Source organism: Agelaius tricolor, unplaced genomic scaffold (assembly GCF_023055355.1).
Source record: "Agelaius tricolor isolate 1412-34295 unplaced genomic scaffold, bAgeTri1.0.p SCAF_20, whole genome shotgun sequence".
NCBI classification, from domain to species: Eukaryota; Metazoa; Chordata; class Aves; order Passeriformes; family Icteridae; genus Agelaius; species Agelaius tricolor.
This window is the reverse complement of record NW_027269280.1, coordinates 7,161,492-7,180,723: the sequence shown is the minus strand read 5'-3', so window position 1 is coordinate 7,180,723 and position 19,232 is coordinate 7,161,492. Positions and strand designations below refer to the sequence as shown.

Genomic DNA, 19,232 nt, shown 5'->3' with positions numbered 1-19,232 from the left:
GCCGCTGCGATGCGAATGACGGTAGAGGAACGATCTGGTTCTTTTTTAAGCGCTGCCCCTCAGCGCTACCGCTCCTCGAGCCCGAAAGCACCCGCGGCCCTTAAACACACCAAAACCAGCAGCTCACACATCACCCCTTCCCTCACGCGGGCGCCATCTTGGGTCGGGACGCGGGCGGTCGCCGCCATGGCGCGGGGGGTGATGGGAAAAGCGCCTGGGAAACGGGACAACAAAAGCGCTTCTCGGGGGGCGGAGGGGCCGCACCGGCGGTCGGGACCGGGGGTCGGTGACAGAGCCGGTATCGGGGCCGATTCCGAGGACCCACGGGGGGATCGGTGTGACGGGGCCGGGGCGGGCGGTGCTCTGCCCGCGCCGGGGGCGGGGCTGAGGGGGAGCGGGCGTTTCCCATCGGGCCTTGCGGCGGCGCGGCGCGGGCTGCGGGAATGAGGTAAAGGCGGGCGGGGCGCGCGGCAGGAAGCGGCGAGCGGAGCGCGGCGACCGGGCCCATGGCGGACACGGCGGTGAGGGGCAGCCGCGAGCGGCGGCCGGGCCGGGAACAGCGCGGGGGCGAGGGCGGCACCGAGGGCCGGGGTGGGAGAGTAACGGAAACAGGTGGGGCCGGGGCGGGGGGAGCCGAGGTCGGGCAGGGCCCGGGGGGGGACGGACGCTGGGCCTTGCCGGGGGCCGGAGCGGCCGCGCCCGCCGGGCCTGGGCTTTGCGGCGGCTCCGGGCACGTGTGGCCGCTCGGGCCCGGCCCCTGCACCCGCCTTGGCCGTTCCCCGGCATGAGGGAGCCCGGGCGACCCGGGATCTTTCGGGTAGTCCTCCTGTCCGTTTCCCTCCTTTCTTCTCCCCCTCTTCCCGCCCCTCCCCCGGGCCCGGGCCGGACCCCTCGTGTCTCGCCAGTTGCTCACGTGCTTCTATCGCGGCAGGGCGGGATCGTGTCGTGATAACGGGATCCGCGTTCTCGTGTGCCTGCTGTGAATTGTGCATTTCTCATGGTCTGTGTAATTATTTGCTCAGGCGCAGAACGCGTGATGAATGACCATGCGGGATGTGCTACTTGCACACATGGATACAATGTATAAAAGTTTGGCTAACATTTCCTTTTTTTTTAAAACAGATGTGACGTAATTCCTTTCTCTCTTTTTTTGCTGGAACGCTGGGGATATTAAATTGGCGATAGCTTGTGTGACGTTGTTGATACAACTAGATTTTATTTTGCACAATTTTTTACTTAATTTTCCCTTGGCCCCCTCTTTTTTCTCTTTACTATTTAGTAAAAATAGACTGCTTTATTTCTGTTGCTTTATGCACACGTGGTGTATACCTACTCTGTGAAGGACATTGTGAATAGAGCCTGTAAGAGTGGACTCTTCCATTTGTAAAGTAAAAATATTATTTAAATGTCTTGTATGTGTAGACTCTTTTTCCTTTCTGTTGCTTCAGCAGCAACAAAAAAACCCCAAACACAAATCAGTTCCCTAGACCTGAGATAGCTGTTCTGTGGCTTTGTTAAACTTGCATATGAATCTCCCTCCTAGGCTTGTTCTGAGCGCTTCTTAGCAGTCTGTATGTATGAAGTACTAGAGATTTTATCGTTTACCTGCTAGTCACAGTAGTAAAAACCATTCTTAAGCTTAATGAATGCTCTGACGGATTCCTAAACAGCTTAAATAGGAAGTATTATTTTGGCCATTTACCTGTAACCTAAAGTTCCTTGAGGAGTCTAAAAGCAAGAAACGTAAATTATTTTATGACTATTACAGCTGTGCCTCAAAGAATCTTTGTTTGTGTTGACTGTGGGTGATTCTAATACATAAGAAAGAATGGTGAACTCAGGATGCAATATGTCCCTTAAGCTGGGTTTAGGTGGATGTTGTGTGGGTTTTTTTCTAATTTTCCCATTAACAATGGGTCATTAGGCACTCAGAAATAGTAGGGTGTTAGTAGCATAAAACACATTACATAGAAAAAACTGTTGATGAAATTGTTTTTCCATAACCCAGAGCTATTACTCCAAGGCCAAGCCTCTGCACAATTCATGAGTGGTAGGATTAAAACACCTAGCACTGCATGAGCACCTTTTTGTTTCTTAGTGTGCCTGTATGTTGACTTGGAAGTCATTTGTTTTCAGGTATAATCATATTTCTTTATTTTATGGGATATTACAGTTATTAAGATCTAATTGCTGAAAAGTTTTAAACACAGATGTCAGTACTTCAGGGTTGGGGTACATAGTAAGTTTGTGTTTTCTTTTTTTCTCCTCAGGAGGCACACGAGGATCATGATACTTCTGCTGAGAATGCAGATGACTCTAACCATGATCCTCAGTTTGAGCCCATAGTTTCCCTTCCAGAGCAAGAAATAAAAACTCTGGAAGAGGATGAGGAAGAGCTCTTTAAGATGTGAGTAGAATACTTTTCTCTATTATCTGAGTGTTCATTAGGCTTAAACTTGACAGAGTTTATAAAAACTGCAGAACTTGCAGCAATCTCTGTATGAAGGCTGATCTGGTTGGTCTGCATGTGATGGCAGAGATTGAGGGGGGGGTCATTGATGTTGCCCCAAGAAAATGAAGTCTGGAACCACAGAAGGGAGCTGATAGTGTGAATCTGGCTTTAGCATTGTTTGCATAAAAGAAGACAACAACTTAAGTAATAATTATTGAAATTGTGATCACAGAATGTGAAACAAGTGTCTTGGGAGGAAGGAAATGAGGTGTATGGCGTTGCTGCCATGCATCCCTGGGTAAAGGGTGATGTACAAGGTGCTGAAATAAGAAAAGCAACAGCTTTTGGAGCAGTATTGGAGCATTTGTGGCAGTTCCTGTCTGTTGTCTTCAACACAGTTTATCCTTAGATTATGCTTATTGTCAAATCAGGATGGCTGGATCTGCCTGAAGAAAAATGTAGTCTTAGGGCTTAAGGATTTTGAATTTGATCCCTGATGTGCTGGCTTGAAATAGCTTTAAAAAATTATGCTTTTGCTTAATCACAGAATGGTTTTCCACATCTGGAAGAGAGATTTCAGTTCTCCTTGTACAGATTCTGATAATAACTGAAGTGATGGTCAGTTTCTGACAGGTAGTGTGGTCAGCTCTGGCTATAGAAAAACCTGTTAATTAGTTACCCGAGTTTAAAAGTTTGCCTACACCAAATATGTTTGTCATCCCCTAAGAGTGTCCAGAACCTGTTGAATTTTAGTACAATTATTACATAACTCCTAATATTTGATTATTAGATTTTAATTCATCATATCAATTTCTGAATGTGTATATTGAAGCAGAACAGGGGATCTTATTAAAGGAATTGTTTCCTTCTTGTGTGTGGCTTTTAAAAAGACCTGTGCTGTTTGGTCAGGTGTGATATTTTAATCCATCAGGCTAATTGAATGTTCTGTTCTGCTCTCCAAGGCGAGCGAAGCTCTTCCGGTTTGCATCAGAGAATGACCTTCCAGAATGGAAAGAGCGAGGAACTGGTGATGTGAAACTCCTGAAACACAAGGAGAAGGGAACCATTCGCCTCCTCATGAGGAGGGATAAAACCCTCAAAATCTGTGCAAACCATTACAGTATGTTATACATTTCTATACTTGATTTTTAAAAATAAGCTTGTGGAATTTAAGTATGGTTGTTTCTTGCTCTTCGTACAAAGCTTCAGGCATCAAAAACTATGAGGGGTTATTTTTATTAATGGAAGGAAGCTGGAGGTTTTTTCTTTTAGAGTCTGATAGTGCTGTAAGACTAACAAAAGTCACTTCAAAATTTAACTGTGATAGACAGGCATTATGTGATTGCTTCCAGTGTGTGTGTGTACTTTATTTTAATGATTAATAGTGTAGAACATGTAGGCCTTAATACTGCTCAAAATAAGAATTGAATGTATGCTAGATCACTTTAGTAAAAGAGTGAGAAAAAACATGATGTAATAATTTATTACTTTGAGCTAAATGTCTGAATTTCCAAAACCAATCCTTAACCATCAGAAAACAGAGGCTAAGGTGCTAACAAGTCTGAGTCTGCCTTTCTCTGCTTGTGTAATAAACTAAAATGAATGTGTTACTTTGGGCTGACTCATTCAAAAAAGAATCCTCTTTGAATTAAAAAAACCTAAAGAGCAAGACAGACTTGAAAGTCAGCACAACTTGCAACAAGTAGACCAGTTTGCTGATGCTTTGCTGATAACTCAGATTTTTATATGAGGAATCTAGTGTTCTGTGGAATTAAACTACATTTAGATAATTTGAAATAAGAAGTAGCTTAATGCAAACCTCAGTAATGCCACCAACCAGCAGGAATAAACCTTTTGTTTAGGGAAATAAATGTTGCACATAGGAAAACAGAGTTGATGAATTTATAGTATTCATATCAAAAGTTGTTTAGGTTTTTTTTCCCGGAGAAGCTGCTCTCCATATAGATTTGTTTATTGAATTTATGCTGACTCACATACAGAAGAGCTCTCTTCATTTTTGCAAAGCATTAAATGGAGCAAAATGTAGTTTCATCTCTAGATGTTAAAAATGCAGGGAAGGGAGTAGACTCTTCAGATTTTCCTGAACTAGACAGGGCCCAAGGAGAAAAAAGCCCTGCTTAGACTTTGCATGTCTGTAATGTAAAAAGTCTTAAAGGACTGTGGGAAGTAACATTTCAACTTCTCCAGTCAGTCAGGTGAGGTAATTGTAGTGTCTTGGAGGGACAGGGCCCCATTTACTGGGAGGGAGCAAGCAGATTGAAAAGGCAATGTGTACACTTTGCAGCACCACAGAATTCTGTAAATACCTTGTAGTACAGCTTTAAACTGATGGGAGAGGTAATTAACCTGATGACTAATTGAAGGAAAAATGCTTTTTAAAATGAATTTTGGTAGTAGTTTCGATGTGCAGAAGAAGAATGAGTGTTGTTTGTCTGTCTGGATGCCTTTTCCTTCTAAATCATTTGTCTGTACTGCAAAGCTGTGCTCAGTGACTGCATCTCTTAGTATCACAATCATCTGTTTTAAGCAAAAATTGAATCTAACTCTTTTTCCTGACAGTAGTGAATCCAGCATCCTCTCAAACAGTAATGGCTTTGCATAATTTTATTTGACAATGTAAGGAAAAATATATATGAACATCACTGTCTTGTATTCATCCCCAAATGATTCTGTGTCAAGTGCTTTATGTAACCATCACAGCCCCTTTTCTCTGAGACTCATGGAGGCTGGTGTGGAAAACATTTGCTGTTGTGCTCTGTACATCTTGGAACGCTTTCCTTTCAGTCACACCCTTAATGGAGCTGAAGCCCAACGCTGGGAGCGACAGGGCGTGGGTCTGGAACACACACGCGGACTTTGCCGACGAGTGCCCCAAGCCCGAACTTCTGGCAATCCGATTTCTAAACGCAGAGAGTGAGTGCAGGGGCACTGAGCTTACACTGGTTGTAACCTGTCATGTTACCCTGCTTGTTTAAATGCTGCTCTAGACCATTGCTGGAGATGTATCTCACCCCTGCACGGTAGTGTTAGCTAATTAATTCTTTAGCTGAGAGAAGCCTGTTAATCACTGAACCTTATCTGTTGACAAACAGTGTAGTAATTAGATCTGCAGTAATATTTGTACAGGTTTTTTTTCTGCCCTAGGCATTTCTTAACCTAAGCCATTTCATGTAAGTGCTGTGCCAATTAGAATAAAACTACAGGCAGTTAAGAGACTCACATACAGCTTACTTTCATGTAATTCAGGTGCTCAGTTGTAGTTAAGATTAGATTTTTGCATTAGAAACAAGGAAATCCTGACCTGATATTTCTGGCCCGTCTGCATTAGCAGAATATCTGGGTTGGTTTTTCTTTTTTTAATGAAGTATGTAGTATCTTTTGTTTTATTAAATGGAACCCTCAATGAAAAGTGCAAGTCAGACCCATCATACTAGTTAGTGGGTTTTTCTGGAGTGACTACAGTGAGTACCAGAAAAGTAACTCTAATAATGGATCAGCTAGGATTAAATCAAAGAAGTGTTTGGAGGCAGAGGGAGTTTATGTTGTGTTGTTTTGTTGTTGGGTTGGGGTTTTTTTTAAGGAGCAAAATGAAAAAGTGTTGCATTTCTTGCTTTACAATTTGCCACACAAATTTAGTGTTGTAGCCTCTTTTTCTCCTTACATACTTGATGAATCATAAAGTGGTTGAGTATTTTAAAGCTTGATGGATTGGACTACATCAGGAAAGAACTTAGTATATCTTGCCCTTTGCCTTAAGTCTCCAGTGTCATTTTGTTTAGCCAAATAAACCTTTCTGGTCCACCTGCTTAGTGCTTGCTTCATGATCAAGTAGGAAGTGAAGGGGCAACTATTTCCTAATCTCTAAAAAGTCTTTCTCTCCTTCTGGTAGAGGCTGTTCAGTTTATTGAATGTTCTGTCTTGAGGGAATAGTCCTTCCCTCCTGTTTGCCCTTTGCAGAACTGACTAAGCAGATGTCAGGTGAACAGACCCAAGTTTGTCCTTCAGGTGTCTCTCCTGTTTGAGACGCTGGAAAAGGAATCGATACAAACACTTCCTGGACTGGTTACTGTGTCTCAGAATTCCTGTGGGGCAACAGTGACCTCCTGTGGTCAGCCAGACCAGCCTGGAATGCCAGGCTGGTACTGCCTTGCTCATTGTGGTGTCAGGAAGCTCCTTGCCCAGGCCCTTTTGGCTTGTCTTCCTTGTGTGGAGACATTATTGGAATTTGATCAGCTGCTTGCAGTGGTTGTTGAATCGAGTGGTGGCTTGGACCAGAAGGTAATGAAGATTGTGCATTGTTGGCTCTTAGAGTGAGGAGTAGCCCTCAGGTACACAGTCTGGATGGTGTCCTGGAGAAACAGGCATTCTCTTCCTGGAGAAACAGGCATTCTCTTCCTGGTGAAACAGGCATTCTCTTCCTGGTGAAACAGGCATTCTCTTCCTTTGCTGATGCTAAGAACCCCCAGTTATGGTCAGCTTGTGGAAGACTCTTGGGGTGTAACACAGCTGGCAAGGGTAGCAGTTCAAAGCTGATCTTCAGTCTTTTGCATGTAGTTGTATTAGCAGTCTCTGACATCATATTCCTATTCCTTTAGGCTACAGACAGCTGGGAGTTGCAATAACTACAAAACAGCTCCTGCTGGCATTACATTTTGAATATTTTGCAAAATAAGCTGCTCTAGTAACTTGCTGGAGAAGATGAGTTGCTTTTGCACAAAGATGTGATTGAAGAATTTTGCATCTTGTATGATTTATTAGATTACTTCATAAGTCCCTACAAATTTTGTTAAGACAAAGCTTCCCCTAGGGTATCTTTCCTCAAGATTAGAACTATTCAATGTTGTGAGGCAGTAAAAGTAATGAAAAAATATTTTATCTTCACCGAAACAGATGCACAGAAATTCAAGGCAAAATTTGAAGAATGCAGGAATGAAGTAGGCAAGACAGCAAAGAAAGGTAAGGTGGTCTCAGTGTACTTGGTGCCATTTCTGAGCTGGGTGAGTGGTTCCAGTAGCCTGGAGTGTTGTGTTCCAGCAGACTCACTCTGTGCTGAACTGCAGCCTTCAGTTCAGGTGCTTTTCTGTCTGCAAGAGTAAGAGCTCACAGGAGTGACGATGGCCTTCTTTCCTGTGGAAGGCTGTTACAGTTGCTGTTGGGACATGGCTGCTTTGGAATGGCTCTCAAGGAAATGTTTATGGCTTATGGTAAACAAATGAGCTGTGAACACTGCAACCACAGTGCTCTTTCTTCCTTCCAGGTCCCTTTCCCAAATTTGCAAATGTATAGTCATGCAGGTTTAATATTTAATGTTTTTCATAGTTGTTAGTGTGTGTGAGGTTGTTCACAAGTCTCTAACAGATTATTGCACCTCCCTTTAGAATTGCCTTTGTGATGAGGTATGTCACCATGTAAATAAAATAAACATTTCTATTTTTCCTAAGTACAGACTACCAGTGGTCTGCAGTCAGCATTCTTCAAGATATTATTTAGATTGGAGTTTTCCAGTCATAGGAATTCCTATGCCCTAATTTCAAACTGGGGAACTTGACTTTGGTTTTTTTGGTTAAGATGCCAAGAAACAAAGGGCTTGTCTGGATACTTTATTGGTAGCAGCACAGCTGGCCAGATGCTACACATTCCTCAGTCCCTGTGATTAAGCCCTTGTGTAGTGATTAATGTATATGAGTGGTGTTACTTGAAATCTGACAACTGAAGTAATTACCAGAGGAAAAGAAATGGAATGAGTCACTCCAGTGGTCAGTGAAGAATATCTTCATTTTTGTCCAATACCAGGTGTCTCTCCCCACCCCCTTCACCCTCTACTTCTTTACTCTTTCTAACAGGAAAATCCATTACTGCTTGTATGTAATACCTTTCCTAACCAATCTTTTAGCAGGCACAGACAAAAATGATAGTGCTGATAAAGTTGCTGAAAAACTAGAAGAGCTTTCTGTAAAGGAAGAGAGCAAAGAATCTGAGAAGAAAGAGACCAAGGAAAAAACTGAAGAAAAGCAATAAAATCATCCTGGGCCTTGCAGTTTTTCCTTTACTTTTTTCTTTCTTTTCTTTTTTTTTTTTTTTTTTTTTGTTTTGTTTTGTTTGGTTATTTTTTTAATTTTTACAAGGGACTTTATATGGAACTGCATTCAACATTCACATTGTTTTTTCTAGGCTTTTGCCCTTTGGAAGGTGTCTTCAGAAAAATTCATTCCCCAGTCATGAAAATGTACTGTGCTAACTTTCTTTTCCATAGTGGAAACACTTATTTACAGTCATCCAAAAGAGTGAATAAAACAAACTTGAAAACAGCATCAGGGGACAGAACTGAGTTTTCTGTATACTGTAAAGGCTTATGAATACACTTGTTTAATTGAGCTACATATCAGCATTCCTGTGGATTAAGTAGGTTAATAGACTTTGTCAGCAGGGAAGATTAGGATTGCATTTGTGTTTCTTATAAGGCTTCTAAATTGTAATCTAACAGACCTTTCACACCTGCTGCTGTGTGTACTGAGCAGGGAATGTGCCTGTGCTTCTTGAAACACAACAGACTTCTGGGATCAGGCAATAAGAGCATTCCTGACACACTGCTGCAGCTGATCCATCAGAAAATAAAGGTGATGGTGAAAGATCCATGGTGAAAATAAAGGTGGGGGACAAAATTTCTTGTGTCAGATTTGAGAAGCATTTTCTTCTCACAAGATGAAGTCTGTGCTTCACCCCTGCCCCAAATTTTAATTTTACAGAGGCTTGATTCTAGCAGAAAGCTCCTGCTGTTGTCCCAGATCTTCCATGGTGCTGCTTGCCGACTGAAGGCAGCTGCAGCAGCCTGTTATGCTGAGGGGTGTGCAAAGGAATCTCAACTGTTTGAGTACCTTCCTGAGAGATTCCCCTTGCCAGCAGATTGTTGTAGTCTCAAGAATGTACAGGTCTAAAATGTAGAAGCTTTTTTCCCAGGGCTTTGGAGCTCGTGTTTTTACGAACTGGAGGAGTTTTGAACTTCTCAGATGTTTGGTAGGAAGGCTGTCCTTGGAGAGCAGCAGGCTGCAATTCACTTTGGAACAGTTAATTATGGTGCACATGCTTTGAGGGACACCCTCCTTGCCAGAATGGGCAAATTGGTCAAATCTCTTCCCTGCAAATGTTTTTTGTTTATCCAATTTCAAATTAGTGCTAGAGAGTAAGAAAAGAAACGATAGTAAGCAATAAAATCAACACAATTAAGTCTGGTAGATAAATTGAAGTTTGTTGTTAAACACTAATACAAGGATTGTGTTAGGAATAGAGATAAAATTTTATAATAGTTTCCAAAATAATTATGAGAACTGGACAGAACTTGCTAAACTGTAAGACTTGAATGATGTTAACATGGGATAGCAAGACCTTTTTGTCTTCCTGAAGAGGCTTTTAACTCAGTCAGGTTCTGCAGTCTACCTAAGGAAAATATATTTTTAAAAAATAAATCATGTCTTTCTTCTTAGCACTGCCTTTTGATGCTACAGTGAATGAGTTTTAAATCTGGAACTGTAATTAAGGTACTCACTTCATTCAAACAAAATAATTCCTTTGGTGTTTTGCACGTTCCCCTTCAACTACAGCAGATATCAAAAGTCTGTTAATTAACTAAGATGGTTGAAAGGCAAAATAAAATGCTCTTTAGTGTTTCTGGTTTGGAAGTAACAAGACAAAGCTATTTTGAAGTATTTAACATTTGAATGTAAAAGCCAAATCTTTTATCCATGAATCACTGTAAATGAGCTGATAATGTCAAACTGTGTCTAAATTGATAGAAATGACTTAAAAATTTCAAAATAAACTTAAATTTTCATTTAAAGGATTTGCTTTTTATTTTGAGAACTCTTACTGGGAATGCATTTTTAGTCTGCAGGGGTAAAGTCATGAAGGCAGCAAAATGGGTGAGTTGCATTCCACTGTCAAACGTTGTACAAAAGGGAGGGGGCAGCACCTGAATGGTTTAATTTGTCTTTATATTAGTTATTGATGACTCCTGCTTTATGTTACTACCCTCTCTTCTTCCCCTCTTACTTCAGCATGCTTAAATGACTTCAAGATGTTTCCATTCTTGTTTAGGTTTAACTGATCTGTGTTCACAGTTCATGGATTGCAACAATCCTTGCAAGTCTTCAGTCTCAAAGAGCAAAGTTAAAAAGAGACCACTCAGTAAAATAATTTCTCTGGGTAACATTTGGCTGAAGAATGTTTTAGTCCTCTAAACTAAAGGATGGCCATTCAATGTTCTGGTCACTTTAGCTGTTCTACACATTAAAAAGCAGTAAGTATTTTTAAAGTTATCTCAGTGAAATAAGGCTTGCTGTTTTGTGCTAGTCACTCTAATAGTTTAACTTGCCTATAGGTTGACTGCCAAGTGAAGATTTTTTAAAAGTCATTTTTTATAAAGAAGGAAAATACAACAGGGCTAATAAAGCATTGTTGGGTGCTAAAGTCTGCAATTCATACAAATTTTCTGCTTGCTTCAGGTATAGAAAGATGCTATATAGCCAGGCTTACTGATCCAGTCTGGTGGTACAAATGGTTTTGTGTGTATTTGCTGAATGGATGAATGTCTGAGGACTCCTGAGTGATAAATTCAACTTTAAAATTGTTACATTTTGACAAGCATCAAAATAGTATCCATGTAACAGCAAGTTCAGGTCTTAAAGAAGTCTACTTACAGAAAATAATTCAAACTAGTTCCCTCTAGATCTCATGTTAATTATTTTGAAGACTACACTAATCTGTTGGGGTTTTTTCTCCAGGAATAAGTTTTCTGAATGTCTCATTCACAGATTGCAAACGCTCCCAATTTGTTGTGTTTTCAACACTAAATGTTGATTCCCCCCCCTCATATAATAAGGTAGCTTGTATCAAATGCAAGTTCTCAGTGATACCAAAACAGCAGAAAATTAAAATTCTTCTCAACACTATGCACATAGGAGAATGTTGTAGATTCTTAATGTTGATGCAGCATGCTCAAGGACTACCTGTATGTAAAGGGAAATAATATGAGTCTGGGTAGTTCTTGGGATTTTGTTGCTCCTGTTGTTACCAGTTTGAGTGTTGTTGTGTCCTCTGGTGGATGCTGTGTGTGGCTCTCAATGAGTTGTGCTGAACTCTGATGTCCCTCAGCAGTGCTGGGCCTTGAGCTGCTCCACCTCAGTGCATTCCTTCAAATAGCTCAGTGAAAAACTTGAATGTTACTGGAAACCTTTCTCTAAAGAAAAGATTCCAAATCAGAGTCAGAAAACTCAGCTTGACTCCTTAGTAATATTAAATTGCACCTATTTATGTAGAAATGGAGACAATGGTGGAGATTACATTCCAAACTGCCCTGCTGGGTTTTGATCTGTACAAATTGCCATTGGCTTTCAGTGCAGAGCCTTTACAGAGTGGGTGATTATTTAAACAACCTCAAACCTCTCAGTTAACTTCCCATTGCTGTCTTTATTTATGCCCTCCTGTTCCCAGGACACCCATCTGTCCTGGCTGCTCCAGGTTTGTAGCAAGCTGTATTTTCTGAGGTATCCATGGCAAGCCAGTGTTTTAATTTTGATTAGCCAAACTAATTTCAAAGTGTTTTTACATTGCTGAGGTCACGTGTAAACTTACACTAGTTCAGTGAAGTGAGCTGTGTATAAAGGATTTTGTTTTATTTTATGATGGTTTATTCAGGGTCTACTTTAAAGGTTTTCCTAATTAAATTTAGTTAGAATTACTCTTTAAAATAGAAAGAAGAGGAATTACCAATTTTTTACCAACCTTAACTAAATCTTTGACAATGTATCATTTTCAGAGTAATGAGCTAAGGAAAACTTAACTGCAACAGATCAGAATTATTTTGCTTGAGGAAGAAAAGCTTGAAGTAATGAGCTGTAGAGTGGATTCCACATGTAAGTGATTTCTCAGACTCTAGTTTGTGTGAAAACAAGGTACTTCTCAAGTAAGCAGCTTGTGTAAGTAAGAATAAGGAACTAAATACTGAGGTTGTGAAAACTGACAAGCACAGGAGCAAAAATCTTCCTAATATTTAAAAGCTGAGATCTACAGCTATGCATCAGGTTTTGTGACCACTATATTTTTATAATATGCAGATTTAGGTATACAATATCTTTGTCCACTTAAGTCACATTAGACACCAACCACTGACTTAAGACCTGTTCATGTTTTTAAGACTTGTCAAACTAGTTTGCTGTAGTCTAGTGAAAATGCAACCTACATCAGATCCATAAATAAGTTACATTTGTAGAAATGCACTTTTTTAGGTATTAATGGTGCAGGTAATGTTTGTGGGGTGCATTTTCTGTCACAGCAATATAATGTTTCAAGTACAAAGAAGGTACTAGCACAAATCTGGATTAGATATTGCATACAGCAAATTTCTTTTATTTTGTGGAAGGTGTTTGACTACCACAAATATTTCATCAACTTTACAGTCTTAGACATGTTTCCAACTTCCAAACTGGGAAAGTCCAACTCATTGTTTATCAGTCTTGACTGTACAAATTTACATCAGCTGGTTCACTGTACTGTAGATATGAACTGTTGTATCATGATGTGTAATTTACTTACAACCTAAGAGAGAGGCTAACAGTGTCATGAGCTCTTGCCTATTCATGTTGTGCTGGCTGGCCTCATTTCAAGTAGTTTAAATTTCATCATTTTCTAATGCTTTTTTCCATAAAAGCAATTATGGCTATTGTAAGCATCAACAAAGATGGATTGGACATGAAAATGACTGAATATTTTGTGTGCTTGGAGGATATTTCTCAAGACTATTCTAACAGGTATAATTAAAGTTACATTGCTTCATATAAATAGTGCTTATCAGTTTTAACATCTTGTTTGCTGGTCTATGAACACTGTTGGCTTGCAGAGTTTCAGCAGCATCATTTACAGTGATATTTCATTTAGGGGAGGAGAATTGCACTTTACTAATGGTTTTAAAGAGGATGGTTAGTGAATCTTTAAAACTGCTTGGATGCCTACCTCATTCTGATGTAAATAGTTTTTTCTGGGGATTGTTTAGGAATCAATAAGCAGAGTTACTAAAGTCTCATAGTAAATGCAAATTGACATCCCCATCACTGCTGTTGGGAAATACACCAGATCTGTTCTGAACAAATGCCATCCCACAAAAAATATCTATTGGAATCATCTAGAAAATTTTGTCATAAATCTGTTAAGGCTACTGAGAAGTCATTATTAGGCAATAATTTCTTGATTTATCTGGTAAAATATGAACAACTAAATTAAAGTTGTCATATTAAAGTTCCAGTGGGTAACTTACTAGGCCTGGCTTGTACCCAGAACTGTCTGGCCCTTGCTTGGACTTTTGGCAGCACTGTGCAGCACAAGATGATGCAGGTTTCTCTGGTCTGAACACTAAATTTGAGGGGAAAACCAGCTTTTATTAAACAGCAAATTTGTGATCCTTGAGGGCTCTCCAAATGACCCTGAACAGTTTGCAGGTCATCAGTACTACATGGGCTGGCAACAACATTTGTAGTTGTAGTAAGAAAATGCAGTAAGAAAAGTAGAATTATTTATTGTGGTCACTGTTAAATGGCAACAGCAAATTCAAGCTAGGAGCTAACTTGCAAGTGACCAATAAAATATTCCAGGGATATTCAGTATTTTCAAGTACACAAAATAAAATAATTTTCTTAATCATGAAGCTAAGATTTCCAGCTAAAATTAGTGCTGTGACTTGATATGAAAATTGCATGGCTTTCAGGCTTTCTTGATTCTTGCTCTGTTGGAAGTTTCCTTTCATTTTACCAGCTCTGAGAGGGGTACCCTGCCATGTGGCTCCAACACAGCTTCTGTGGTTGGCCCTTCTTCCTTTGGGGTAAAACCTCAGAGTAAAATCTTGCAAGAAGACTTGCAATTACTAGCCATGCTCTGCCAGATTATTTTTAGATTGTTCTTTGTAGCTGTGTTTGTTCTTTGTCATTAAATCTTTCCCTAACTCATGCTGCCATTGCTGTTTACCTCAGTGCTGCCAAAGTCTTCTGGCACACTAATAAGGTAGTGTGAATCCAGAAACTGCAGTCCTTGAAATAAAGGTGTTCCAGGAGAGCAATTCTGAGCCATGCCTGTTCTGCCTTAGTCAAGTCCTCCTCAGACATCCTTAGTGTTTGACAGGTAAAGTCATCTGACTGCTTTAAATACACTTGGCTTGTAAGAACAAGATTGAGTGTTGCTCAGCAGTGCTTTGTGCTGGCTTGAAAACAGAGCGTTCTTGGGAACTGGAGTGTTAGTGGGAAGGAAATGAGGTGAGCTGTGGGAACTCTTGGACACAAAATTACAGAAAATTACTGCTTTGTGATAGGTAATCTACAATGTGCACCAGAAAAAAGCAATCCCAAAGCCCAATTCAGCATAACACTGTAGCCTTGTACCATGGAATGTCTCAGCCCCCTTTTGGAAATGCTGGGTCTGCTTGACTGCTCAGCACAGGTGTCATGATCCACAGGATGATTGTGCAGCCCAAACCTGGCTGGCACTGTGATCTTCAAGATCTGTTCAGATTGGAGATGCACCTCTTGTTGCTATGAAAGGTACAATTCTTTGTGTCCTGATAACTCACAGTTATCTTTAGTCTCCCTCTAGAGAAGTGTTATGTGATTGGGATATTAAAAAAACCAAAGTTGCTTGCTGCTGAGAGCTTCCTTTCAGAACAGGAATGGCTTGAAAGATTGGCCCAGCAAATGGGGGCTGATACAGCAAGATTGGATCAGCATCAGTGTGTCAGAGTGATGAAGGGAAAACCATTCTGAGGAGTGGAATGAGCAGAAGTGCTGAATCCTTCCCACTTGCAAAGCTGTCTTTGAGAAGCAGACTTTCTAGAGAGGAAAGAGTCCTTAGGGGAAAATACAATTGAAAATAATGAGGTGCAGAGGAGGCATAGTCTCCTTAAGAATAACTCCACAATTCACATGAGGGAATGTTACTGTCCCAGAAAGGCTTCATCTTTAAAAAGAATGAAATTTAAATAAATCATCAGACTCCAGATATGTATCTTAAAATGAACTTGTGCCTATTGCTTCCCAGCTCATGCTAGAAACTTGACAGGATGCTTTTGTGGCTCACCTAGAAAGGAAACTTGCAGGTCCATGCTAAAAATGCAGATATGACTTTCACTTGGGAGAGAACTTTTACTATTTTTCAAGACCTAAAAAAATGCATTTGAGTAAATCTCATGCTGTCCATTACAGGACATTCACCCAACTTCATAAACAGTCTATAATGTTGCTTAGGATAACATTTTCTAGATTAAAATAAAAATATCACTAGAAAATTATTCAGAGTTCTGTTTGCAACTTAAATTCTTTACCCAGACTGTGTCTTGAGTGGGAAGGAGGAAGACGATTAAACTGATGTAAGTGATGAACTTACCTCTCTGCTTTTGTCAAGTAAGTGGTGCTAAACTAACTTGTGGCCCAGAGCCTTAGGTGTGCTCCTGAAATGGATCTTCCAGCCCGGTTTTTGTTGAAAAGAGACCCAGTTGATTCCCTGGAGCCCACTCAGCAATGCACATCAGACCTGGTAAGTGGAGGTGATGGGGAGATTTCCTTCCCAGCTGTGCCTTTGATCTGATTTAACATGCTCATGTAGCTGCACCTGAAGCCTTTCAGCTTCGTATGCCGAGCCTGGTTCTGCATAAAATTGTTGACCTTTTGATTAGTTACAGGGGGTTTGAGAATAATTAATTCCAGTAAGCTGGCATGACAAGGAGTAGTGAAGCATAGGAAACATTCAGTCCCCCCATGCAAAAATAACTTTAGGTAGATGTTTTCTTTCCTGTTCCTTAAAAATCTAAGTCTGGAGATGATTTTAAGTTACCTTGTGGCTTTAGTCCCTTTTGGATTAGACCTTTTTTTTTTGTTTTTTTTGTGAAGCAGGGCAGTTGCAGTTGTTAGCAAAAGCTGAGATTTTACATGGCCATATATCCTCAGGCTGGAACTTGCTGGCTTTGCTTTTGTTAAAGCTGACGCTCAAAATTTGGGTTTTGGTTTGGTTTGTGGTTGTGGGGGTATTTTTCTACAAACTGCAAAGTTGAGGATCCTTACAGATTTTTGGTTGGGTTTTACTTGTTCCGTTCTTAAAACTTCTAAGACTGTGGAACTAATCAAGTCTCTTAAAATGAGAAATTATAAATGCCCTTTCTGAGCAGCACTGCAGTGCACTTGCCTTCTAGGGCAAGCTTTCTTTTAACAACACCCAGCAGATGCTGCAAATGTGGCTTTTGTGTTAGGCAGGGGTTACTTTATCTGCATGTTGGCAGCTGCAGAAAAGGGATTAGCTGAGAAAGAAAGCAGGAGGGAGGGAGCAGGATGTATGCAGCTCCTGGTCTTGATTTCTAAACTTCCAAGTGGCCTTGAACTCTTCCCATCGGAGGGTTTCCTTGAGACAGGCGAGCTGCTGGGTGGTGCCCCCGAGTGTGAACAGAGGAGCCATTCTCACTGTTCTTGGGAAAGCTGATTCGGTGAACTTTCTGTTGTTACCTTAAATTACCTCTTCTGTCTGCCTCCTGATGCTAATGGATAGATTTAAAAGAGCAGAGTATAGTGTAATTTCAGTTATACTCAGTTATGGATCTTGGAATCAGCTAAATTTGGCAGAGTGCAGCAGTTCCCTTAATGCTGTGGCTCTGGGTGTAGCAGAATGAAAAGTAGGGTTTATTCCCTAATGAGCACGGCAGGATTCGCTTGCAGCTGGCCCCGTCCTGCAGGGCCCCGCTCGGCGCCGCTGCCTGCGCGGACCCCGCAGCGCTCCGCGGGTTCTGCGGCGGTGCCGCGTCCGCAGCCCCCTCTAGAGCCCCGCTCTTCAGGGAGCTGCTACAGGAGCTTCGGCGTCCCACACAGCGCCCTGTGGAGCTCACTGCATTGCCATTTTTCTTTTCGGGGTGGAGGGGATTGTCTTGTAGAAATAATAGAATTGGGGCCCCCCGTCCTCAGGGGGTGCCCCGCTGCAGGCAGCCCCAGCAGCCGCGGCTCGGCCGCCCTTCCGCGGGGCTGAGCTGGCTGCGCGCCCCGCTCCCATCTCCCCGCAGCGCTACCTTAAGGGGCTGGTTGACATCAGCCGAGTGGGCTGGGCGGTGTGGGTGGGATTTCCTGTGCTGGAGGTCAGCTGCTCCCGTCCCTCTCCCGTCCCTCCCAGCCGCCCGGGTCCCGCTCTCCCTGCGCCGGAGGGACCCGCATCCTCCCGGCTCCCTCCTCTCGGGTTGGATTTACATAGTGATGTGTAAACTACAGGATGCCCAGCAGCACTGGAAAGAGGTTTAAACCTACGAAATACATCCCGGTCTCTACAGCAGCTGCCTTATTAGTGGGTTCGACTACTTTATTTTTTGTTTTCACGTAAGTACCGCTCTGGCGGAGGGGGGGCCCGGGCTGGGGCCGCCCGGCCCGGCGGGGGGAGGCGGCAGGGCTTGACAGTCCTCCAGGCCCTGCCGCTGCTGGTCCTGCTCCCTCCTGCCTCCTGCTATCCCTGCCCGGCTTTGCTTTGCAGAGGCTCACGATCTCACCCTATCATAAAATGTGTCTGATAGTCAGATCCACCATTTCATGGCACGTAAAACCCCGTCAGCCTCCCGCAGCTGCCGGCTGTGTGCATCAGAGATGCCCGAGCCCCGCAGCCCCTGTGCCCGTGTGTGCAGGGCTGCTGGACGGGAGGGAGATGCAGCCCCAGCCGCCCCGCTGCCGGCAGGCGTGGATCCAGCCCGTGGCTCAGCTGGCCCGAGCCTCTGTGCTCCAGGAGGGAGAGCTGGAGCTGGCCTCTCCGTCAATCCCTCGCGTGTCTCAGGGTTTATCCGGCACAGCCTTTTGAAGTGGAAGGAATCCTATTCTAAGCATTACCGATTTCACATATTTTTATGTAACTGTTCCTCAAAGCTTGAGGACCTAATGAACAAATTTACATTTGCTTGGAGGAAAGACGAGGAAACTTTTCCCCTCTCTGTTTCTTCTCTCATTCTCTTCTTCCTTAAATGCGGAATGGAGCTGTGGCTGCCGGCTTGCAGCTCTCCTGTAGTTATATTAATATGTGAGTGCTGTAGTGCTTCGGCTGTTTCCCTCTCCATACACTCGAGTTCTGTAGCTCGCTAACCCTTCCTGTGCGGGGGTAGCGGCACCCTCCCTGCAGAGGTGTCCGGGTTTCCAGAGATGCTACAAAACTGTGCTCTGAAAAGAGCTTTGACTAAGCTGCCTTTGGGAAGGTGAAAACATGGCTATTGCATATTAAGATTTATTGTTTCACTTATTTTGGAACTCTGTTTTCCTTGTTTTGCCGTTGCTATTTTTTAACCGAGCTTAGTGAAGCTGTTGGAAGCAGAAGGCTCTATAAGAGTGGGAGTATGTGTCTGTGTCATTATCTTTTGTGGTTTGGCTGTGATATGATTCTCGATGTTTCAAAATGCTTGTCACTGGTATGGTAATCTCAATGTAGGATTTCAGAATAAAACGTAAATGTTGTTTTGTCTAACAGTTTCTTAAATCGGAACAGATTTTGACACTAAGTTTTGCTCTTGATTTAATGTGCGTTGATTTCTTCCTTGCTTGTTTTCAGTGCATTTGATATAGTTTGGTGCTCACAGGCAAAGACAGGACAGGAGTTGGCTTTTGTGATGAACTTGGTTGACACTGCAGTGGTGAATATTAAATGGTAAAAAAAAAAAAGGAGCCTTTATGCCAGCATTTATTTTTCCGGCTCCTTGAGGAATGGATGTATGCTAAGCTTG

At 42.1% G+C, this 19,232-nt stretch overlaps 2 protein-coding genes and 1 non-coding gene across 7 annotated transcripts in view; all 3 read left to right on the top strand.

Moving 5' to 3' along the window:
* The first annotated feature begins 9 nt into the window (after positions 1 to 9).
* RANBP1 (RAN binding protein 1) lies at positions 10 to 10,307 on the top strand. 2 transcript variants are annotated; one of them, XM_071445362.1, is made up of 6 exons: positions 10 to 282; positions 2,271 to 2,407; positions 3,415 to 3,572; positions 5,258 to 5,386; positions 7,364 to 7,429; positions 8,367 to 10,307. In XM_071445362.1, exons 1-6 carry the CDS (start codon positions 10 to 12, stop codon positions 8,489 to 8,491), a joined length of 888 nt encoding a protein of 295 aa, XP_071301463.1. In that variant the 3' UTR covers positions 8,492 to 10,307. The 2 variants fall into 2 exon arrangements, with proteins under 2 accessions (XP_071301463.1, XP_071301464.1); XM_071445363.1 differs by lacking the exon at positions 10 to 282 and adding an exon at positions 398 to 521.
* LOC139598910 (small nucleolar RNA SNORA77) lies at positions 7,507 to 7,638 on the top strand. Its single transcript, XR_011682067.1, has one exon. It is a non-coding gene; the product is annotated as a small nucleolar RNA SNORA77 (small nucleolar RNA).
* Positions 10,308 to 17,598: 7,291 nt separating the features above from the next.
* Positions 17,599 to 19,232, top strand: part of ZDHHC8 (zinc finger DHHC-type palmitoyltransferase 8) — a 111,769-nt gene continuing 110,135 nt past the window's right edge. For all 4 annotated transcript variants that reach the window (XR_011681984.1, XR_011681982.1, XR_011681983.1 and 1 more), the window contains exon 1: positions 17,599 to 17,853. Coding sequence is in view for 1 of the 4 variants with exons in the window: in XM_071445356.1 (XP_071301457.1) it covers positions 17,750 to 17,853 (104 nt within the window). In the remaining 3 variants the exon portion in view is untranslated. The remainder of the gene's footprint in view (positions 17,854 to 19,232) is intronic.

Coding starts and splice junctions, on each gene's coding strand:
- RANBP1 (XM_071445362.1), top strand. CDS start 10: ATGCGAATGACGGTAGAGGAACGATCTGGTTCTTTTTTAAGCGCTGCC. Junction 283..2,270: donor ACCGGCGGTCGGGACCGGGG/GTCGGTGACAGA, acceptor TTTTCTCCTCAG/GAGGCACACGAGGATCATGA. Junction 2,408..3,414: donor GAGGAAGAGCTCTTTAAGAT/GTGAGTAGAATA, acceptor CTGCTCTCCAAG/GCGAGCGAAGCTCTTCCGGT.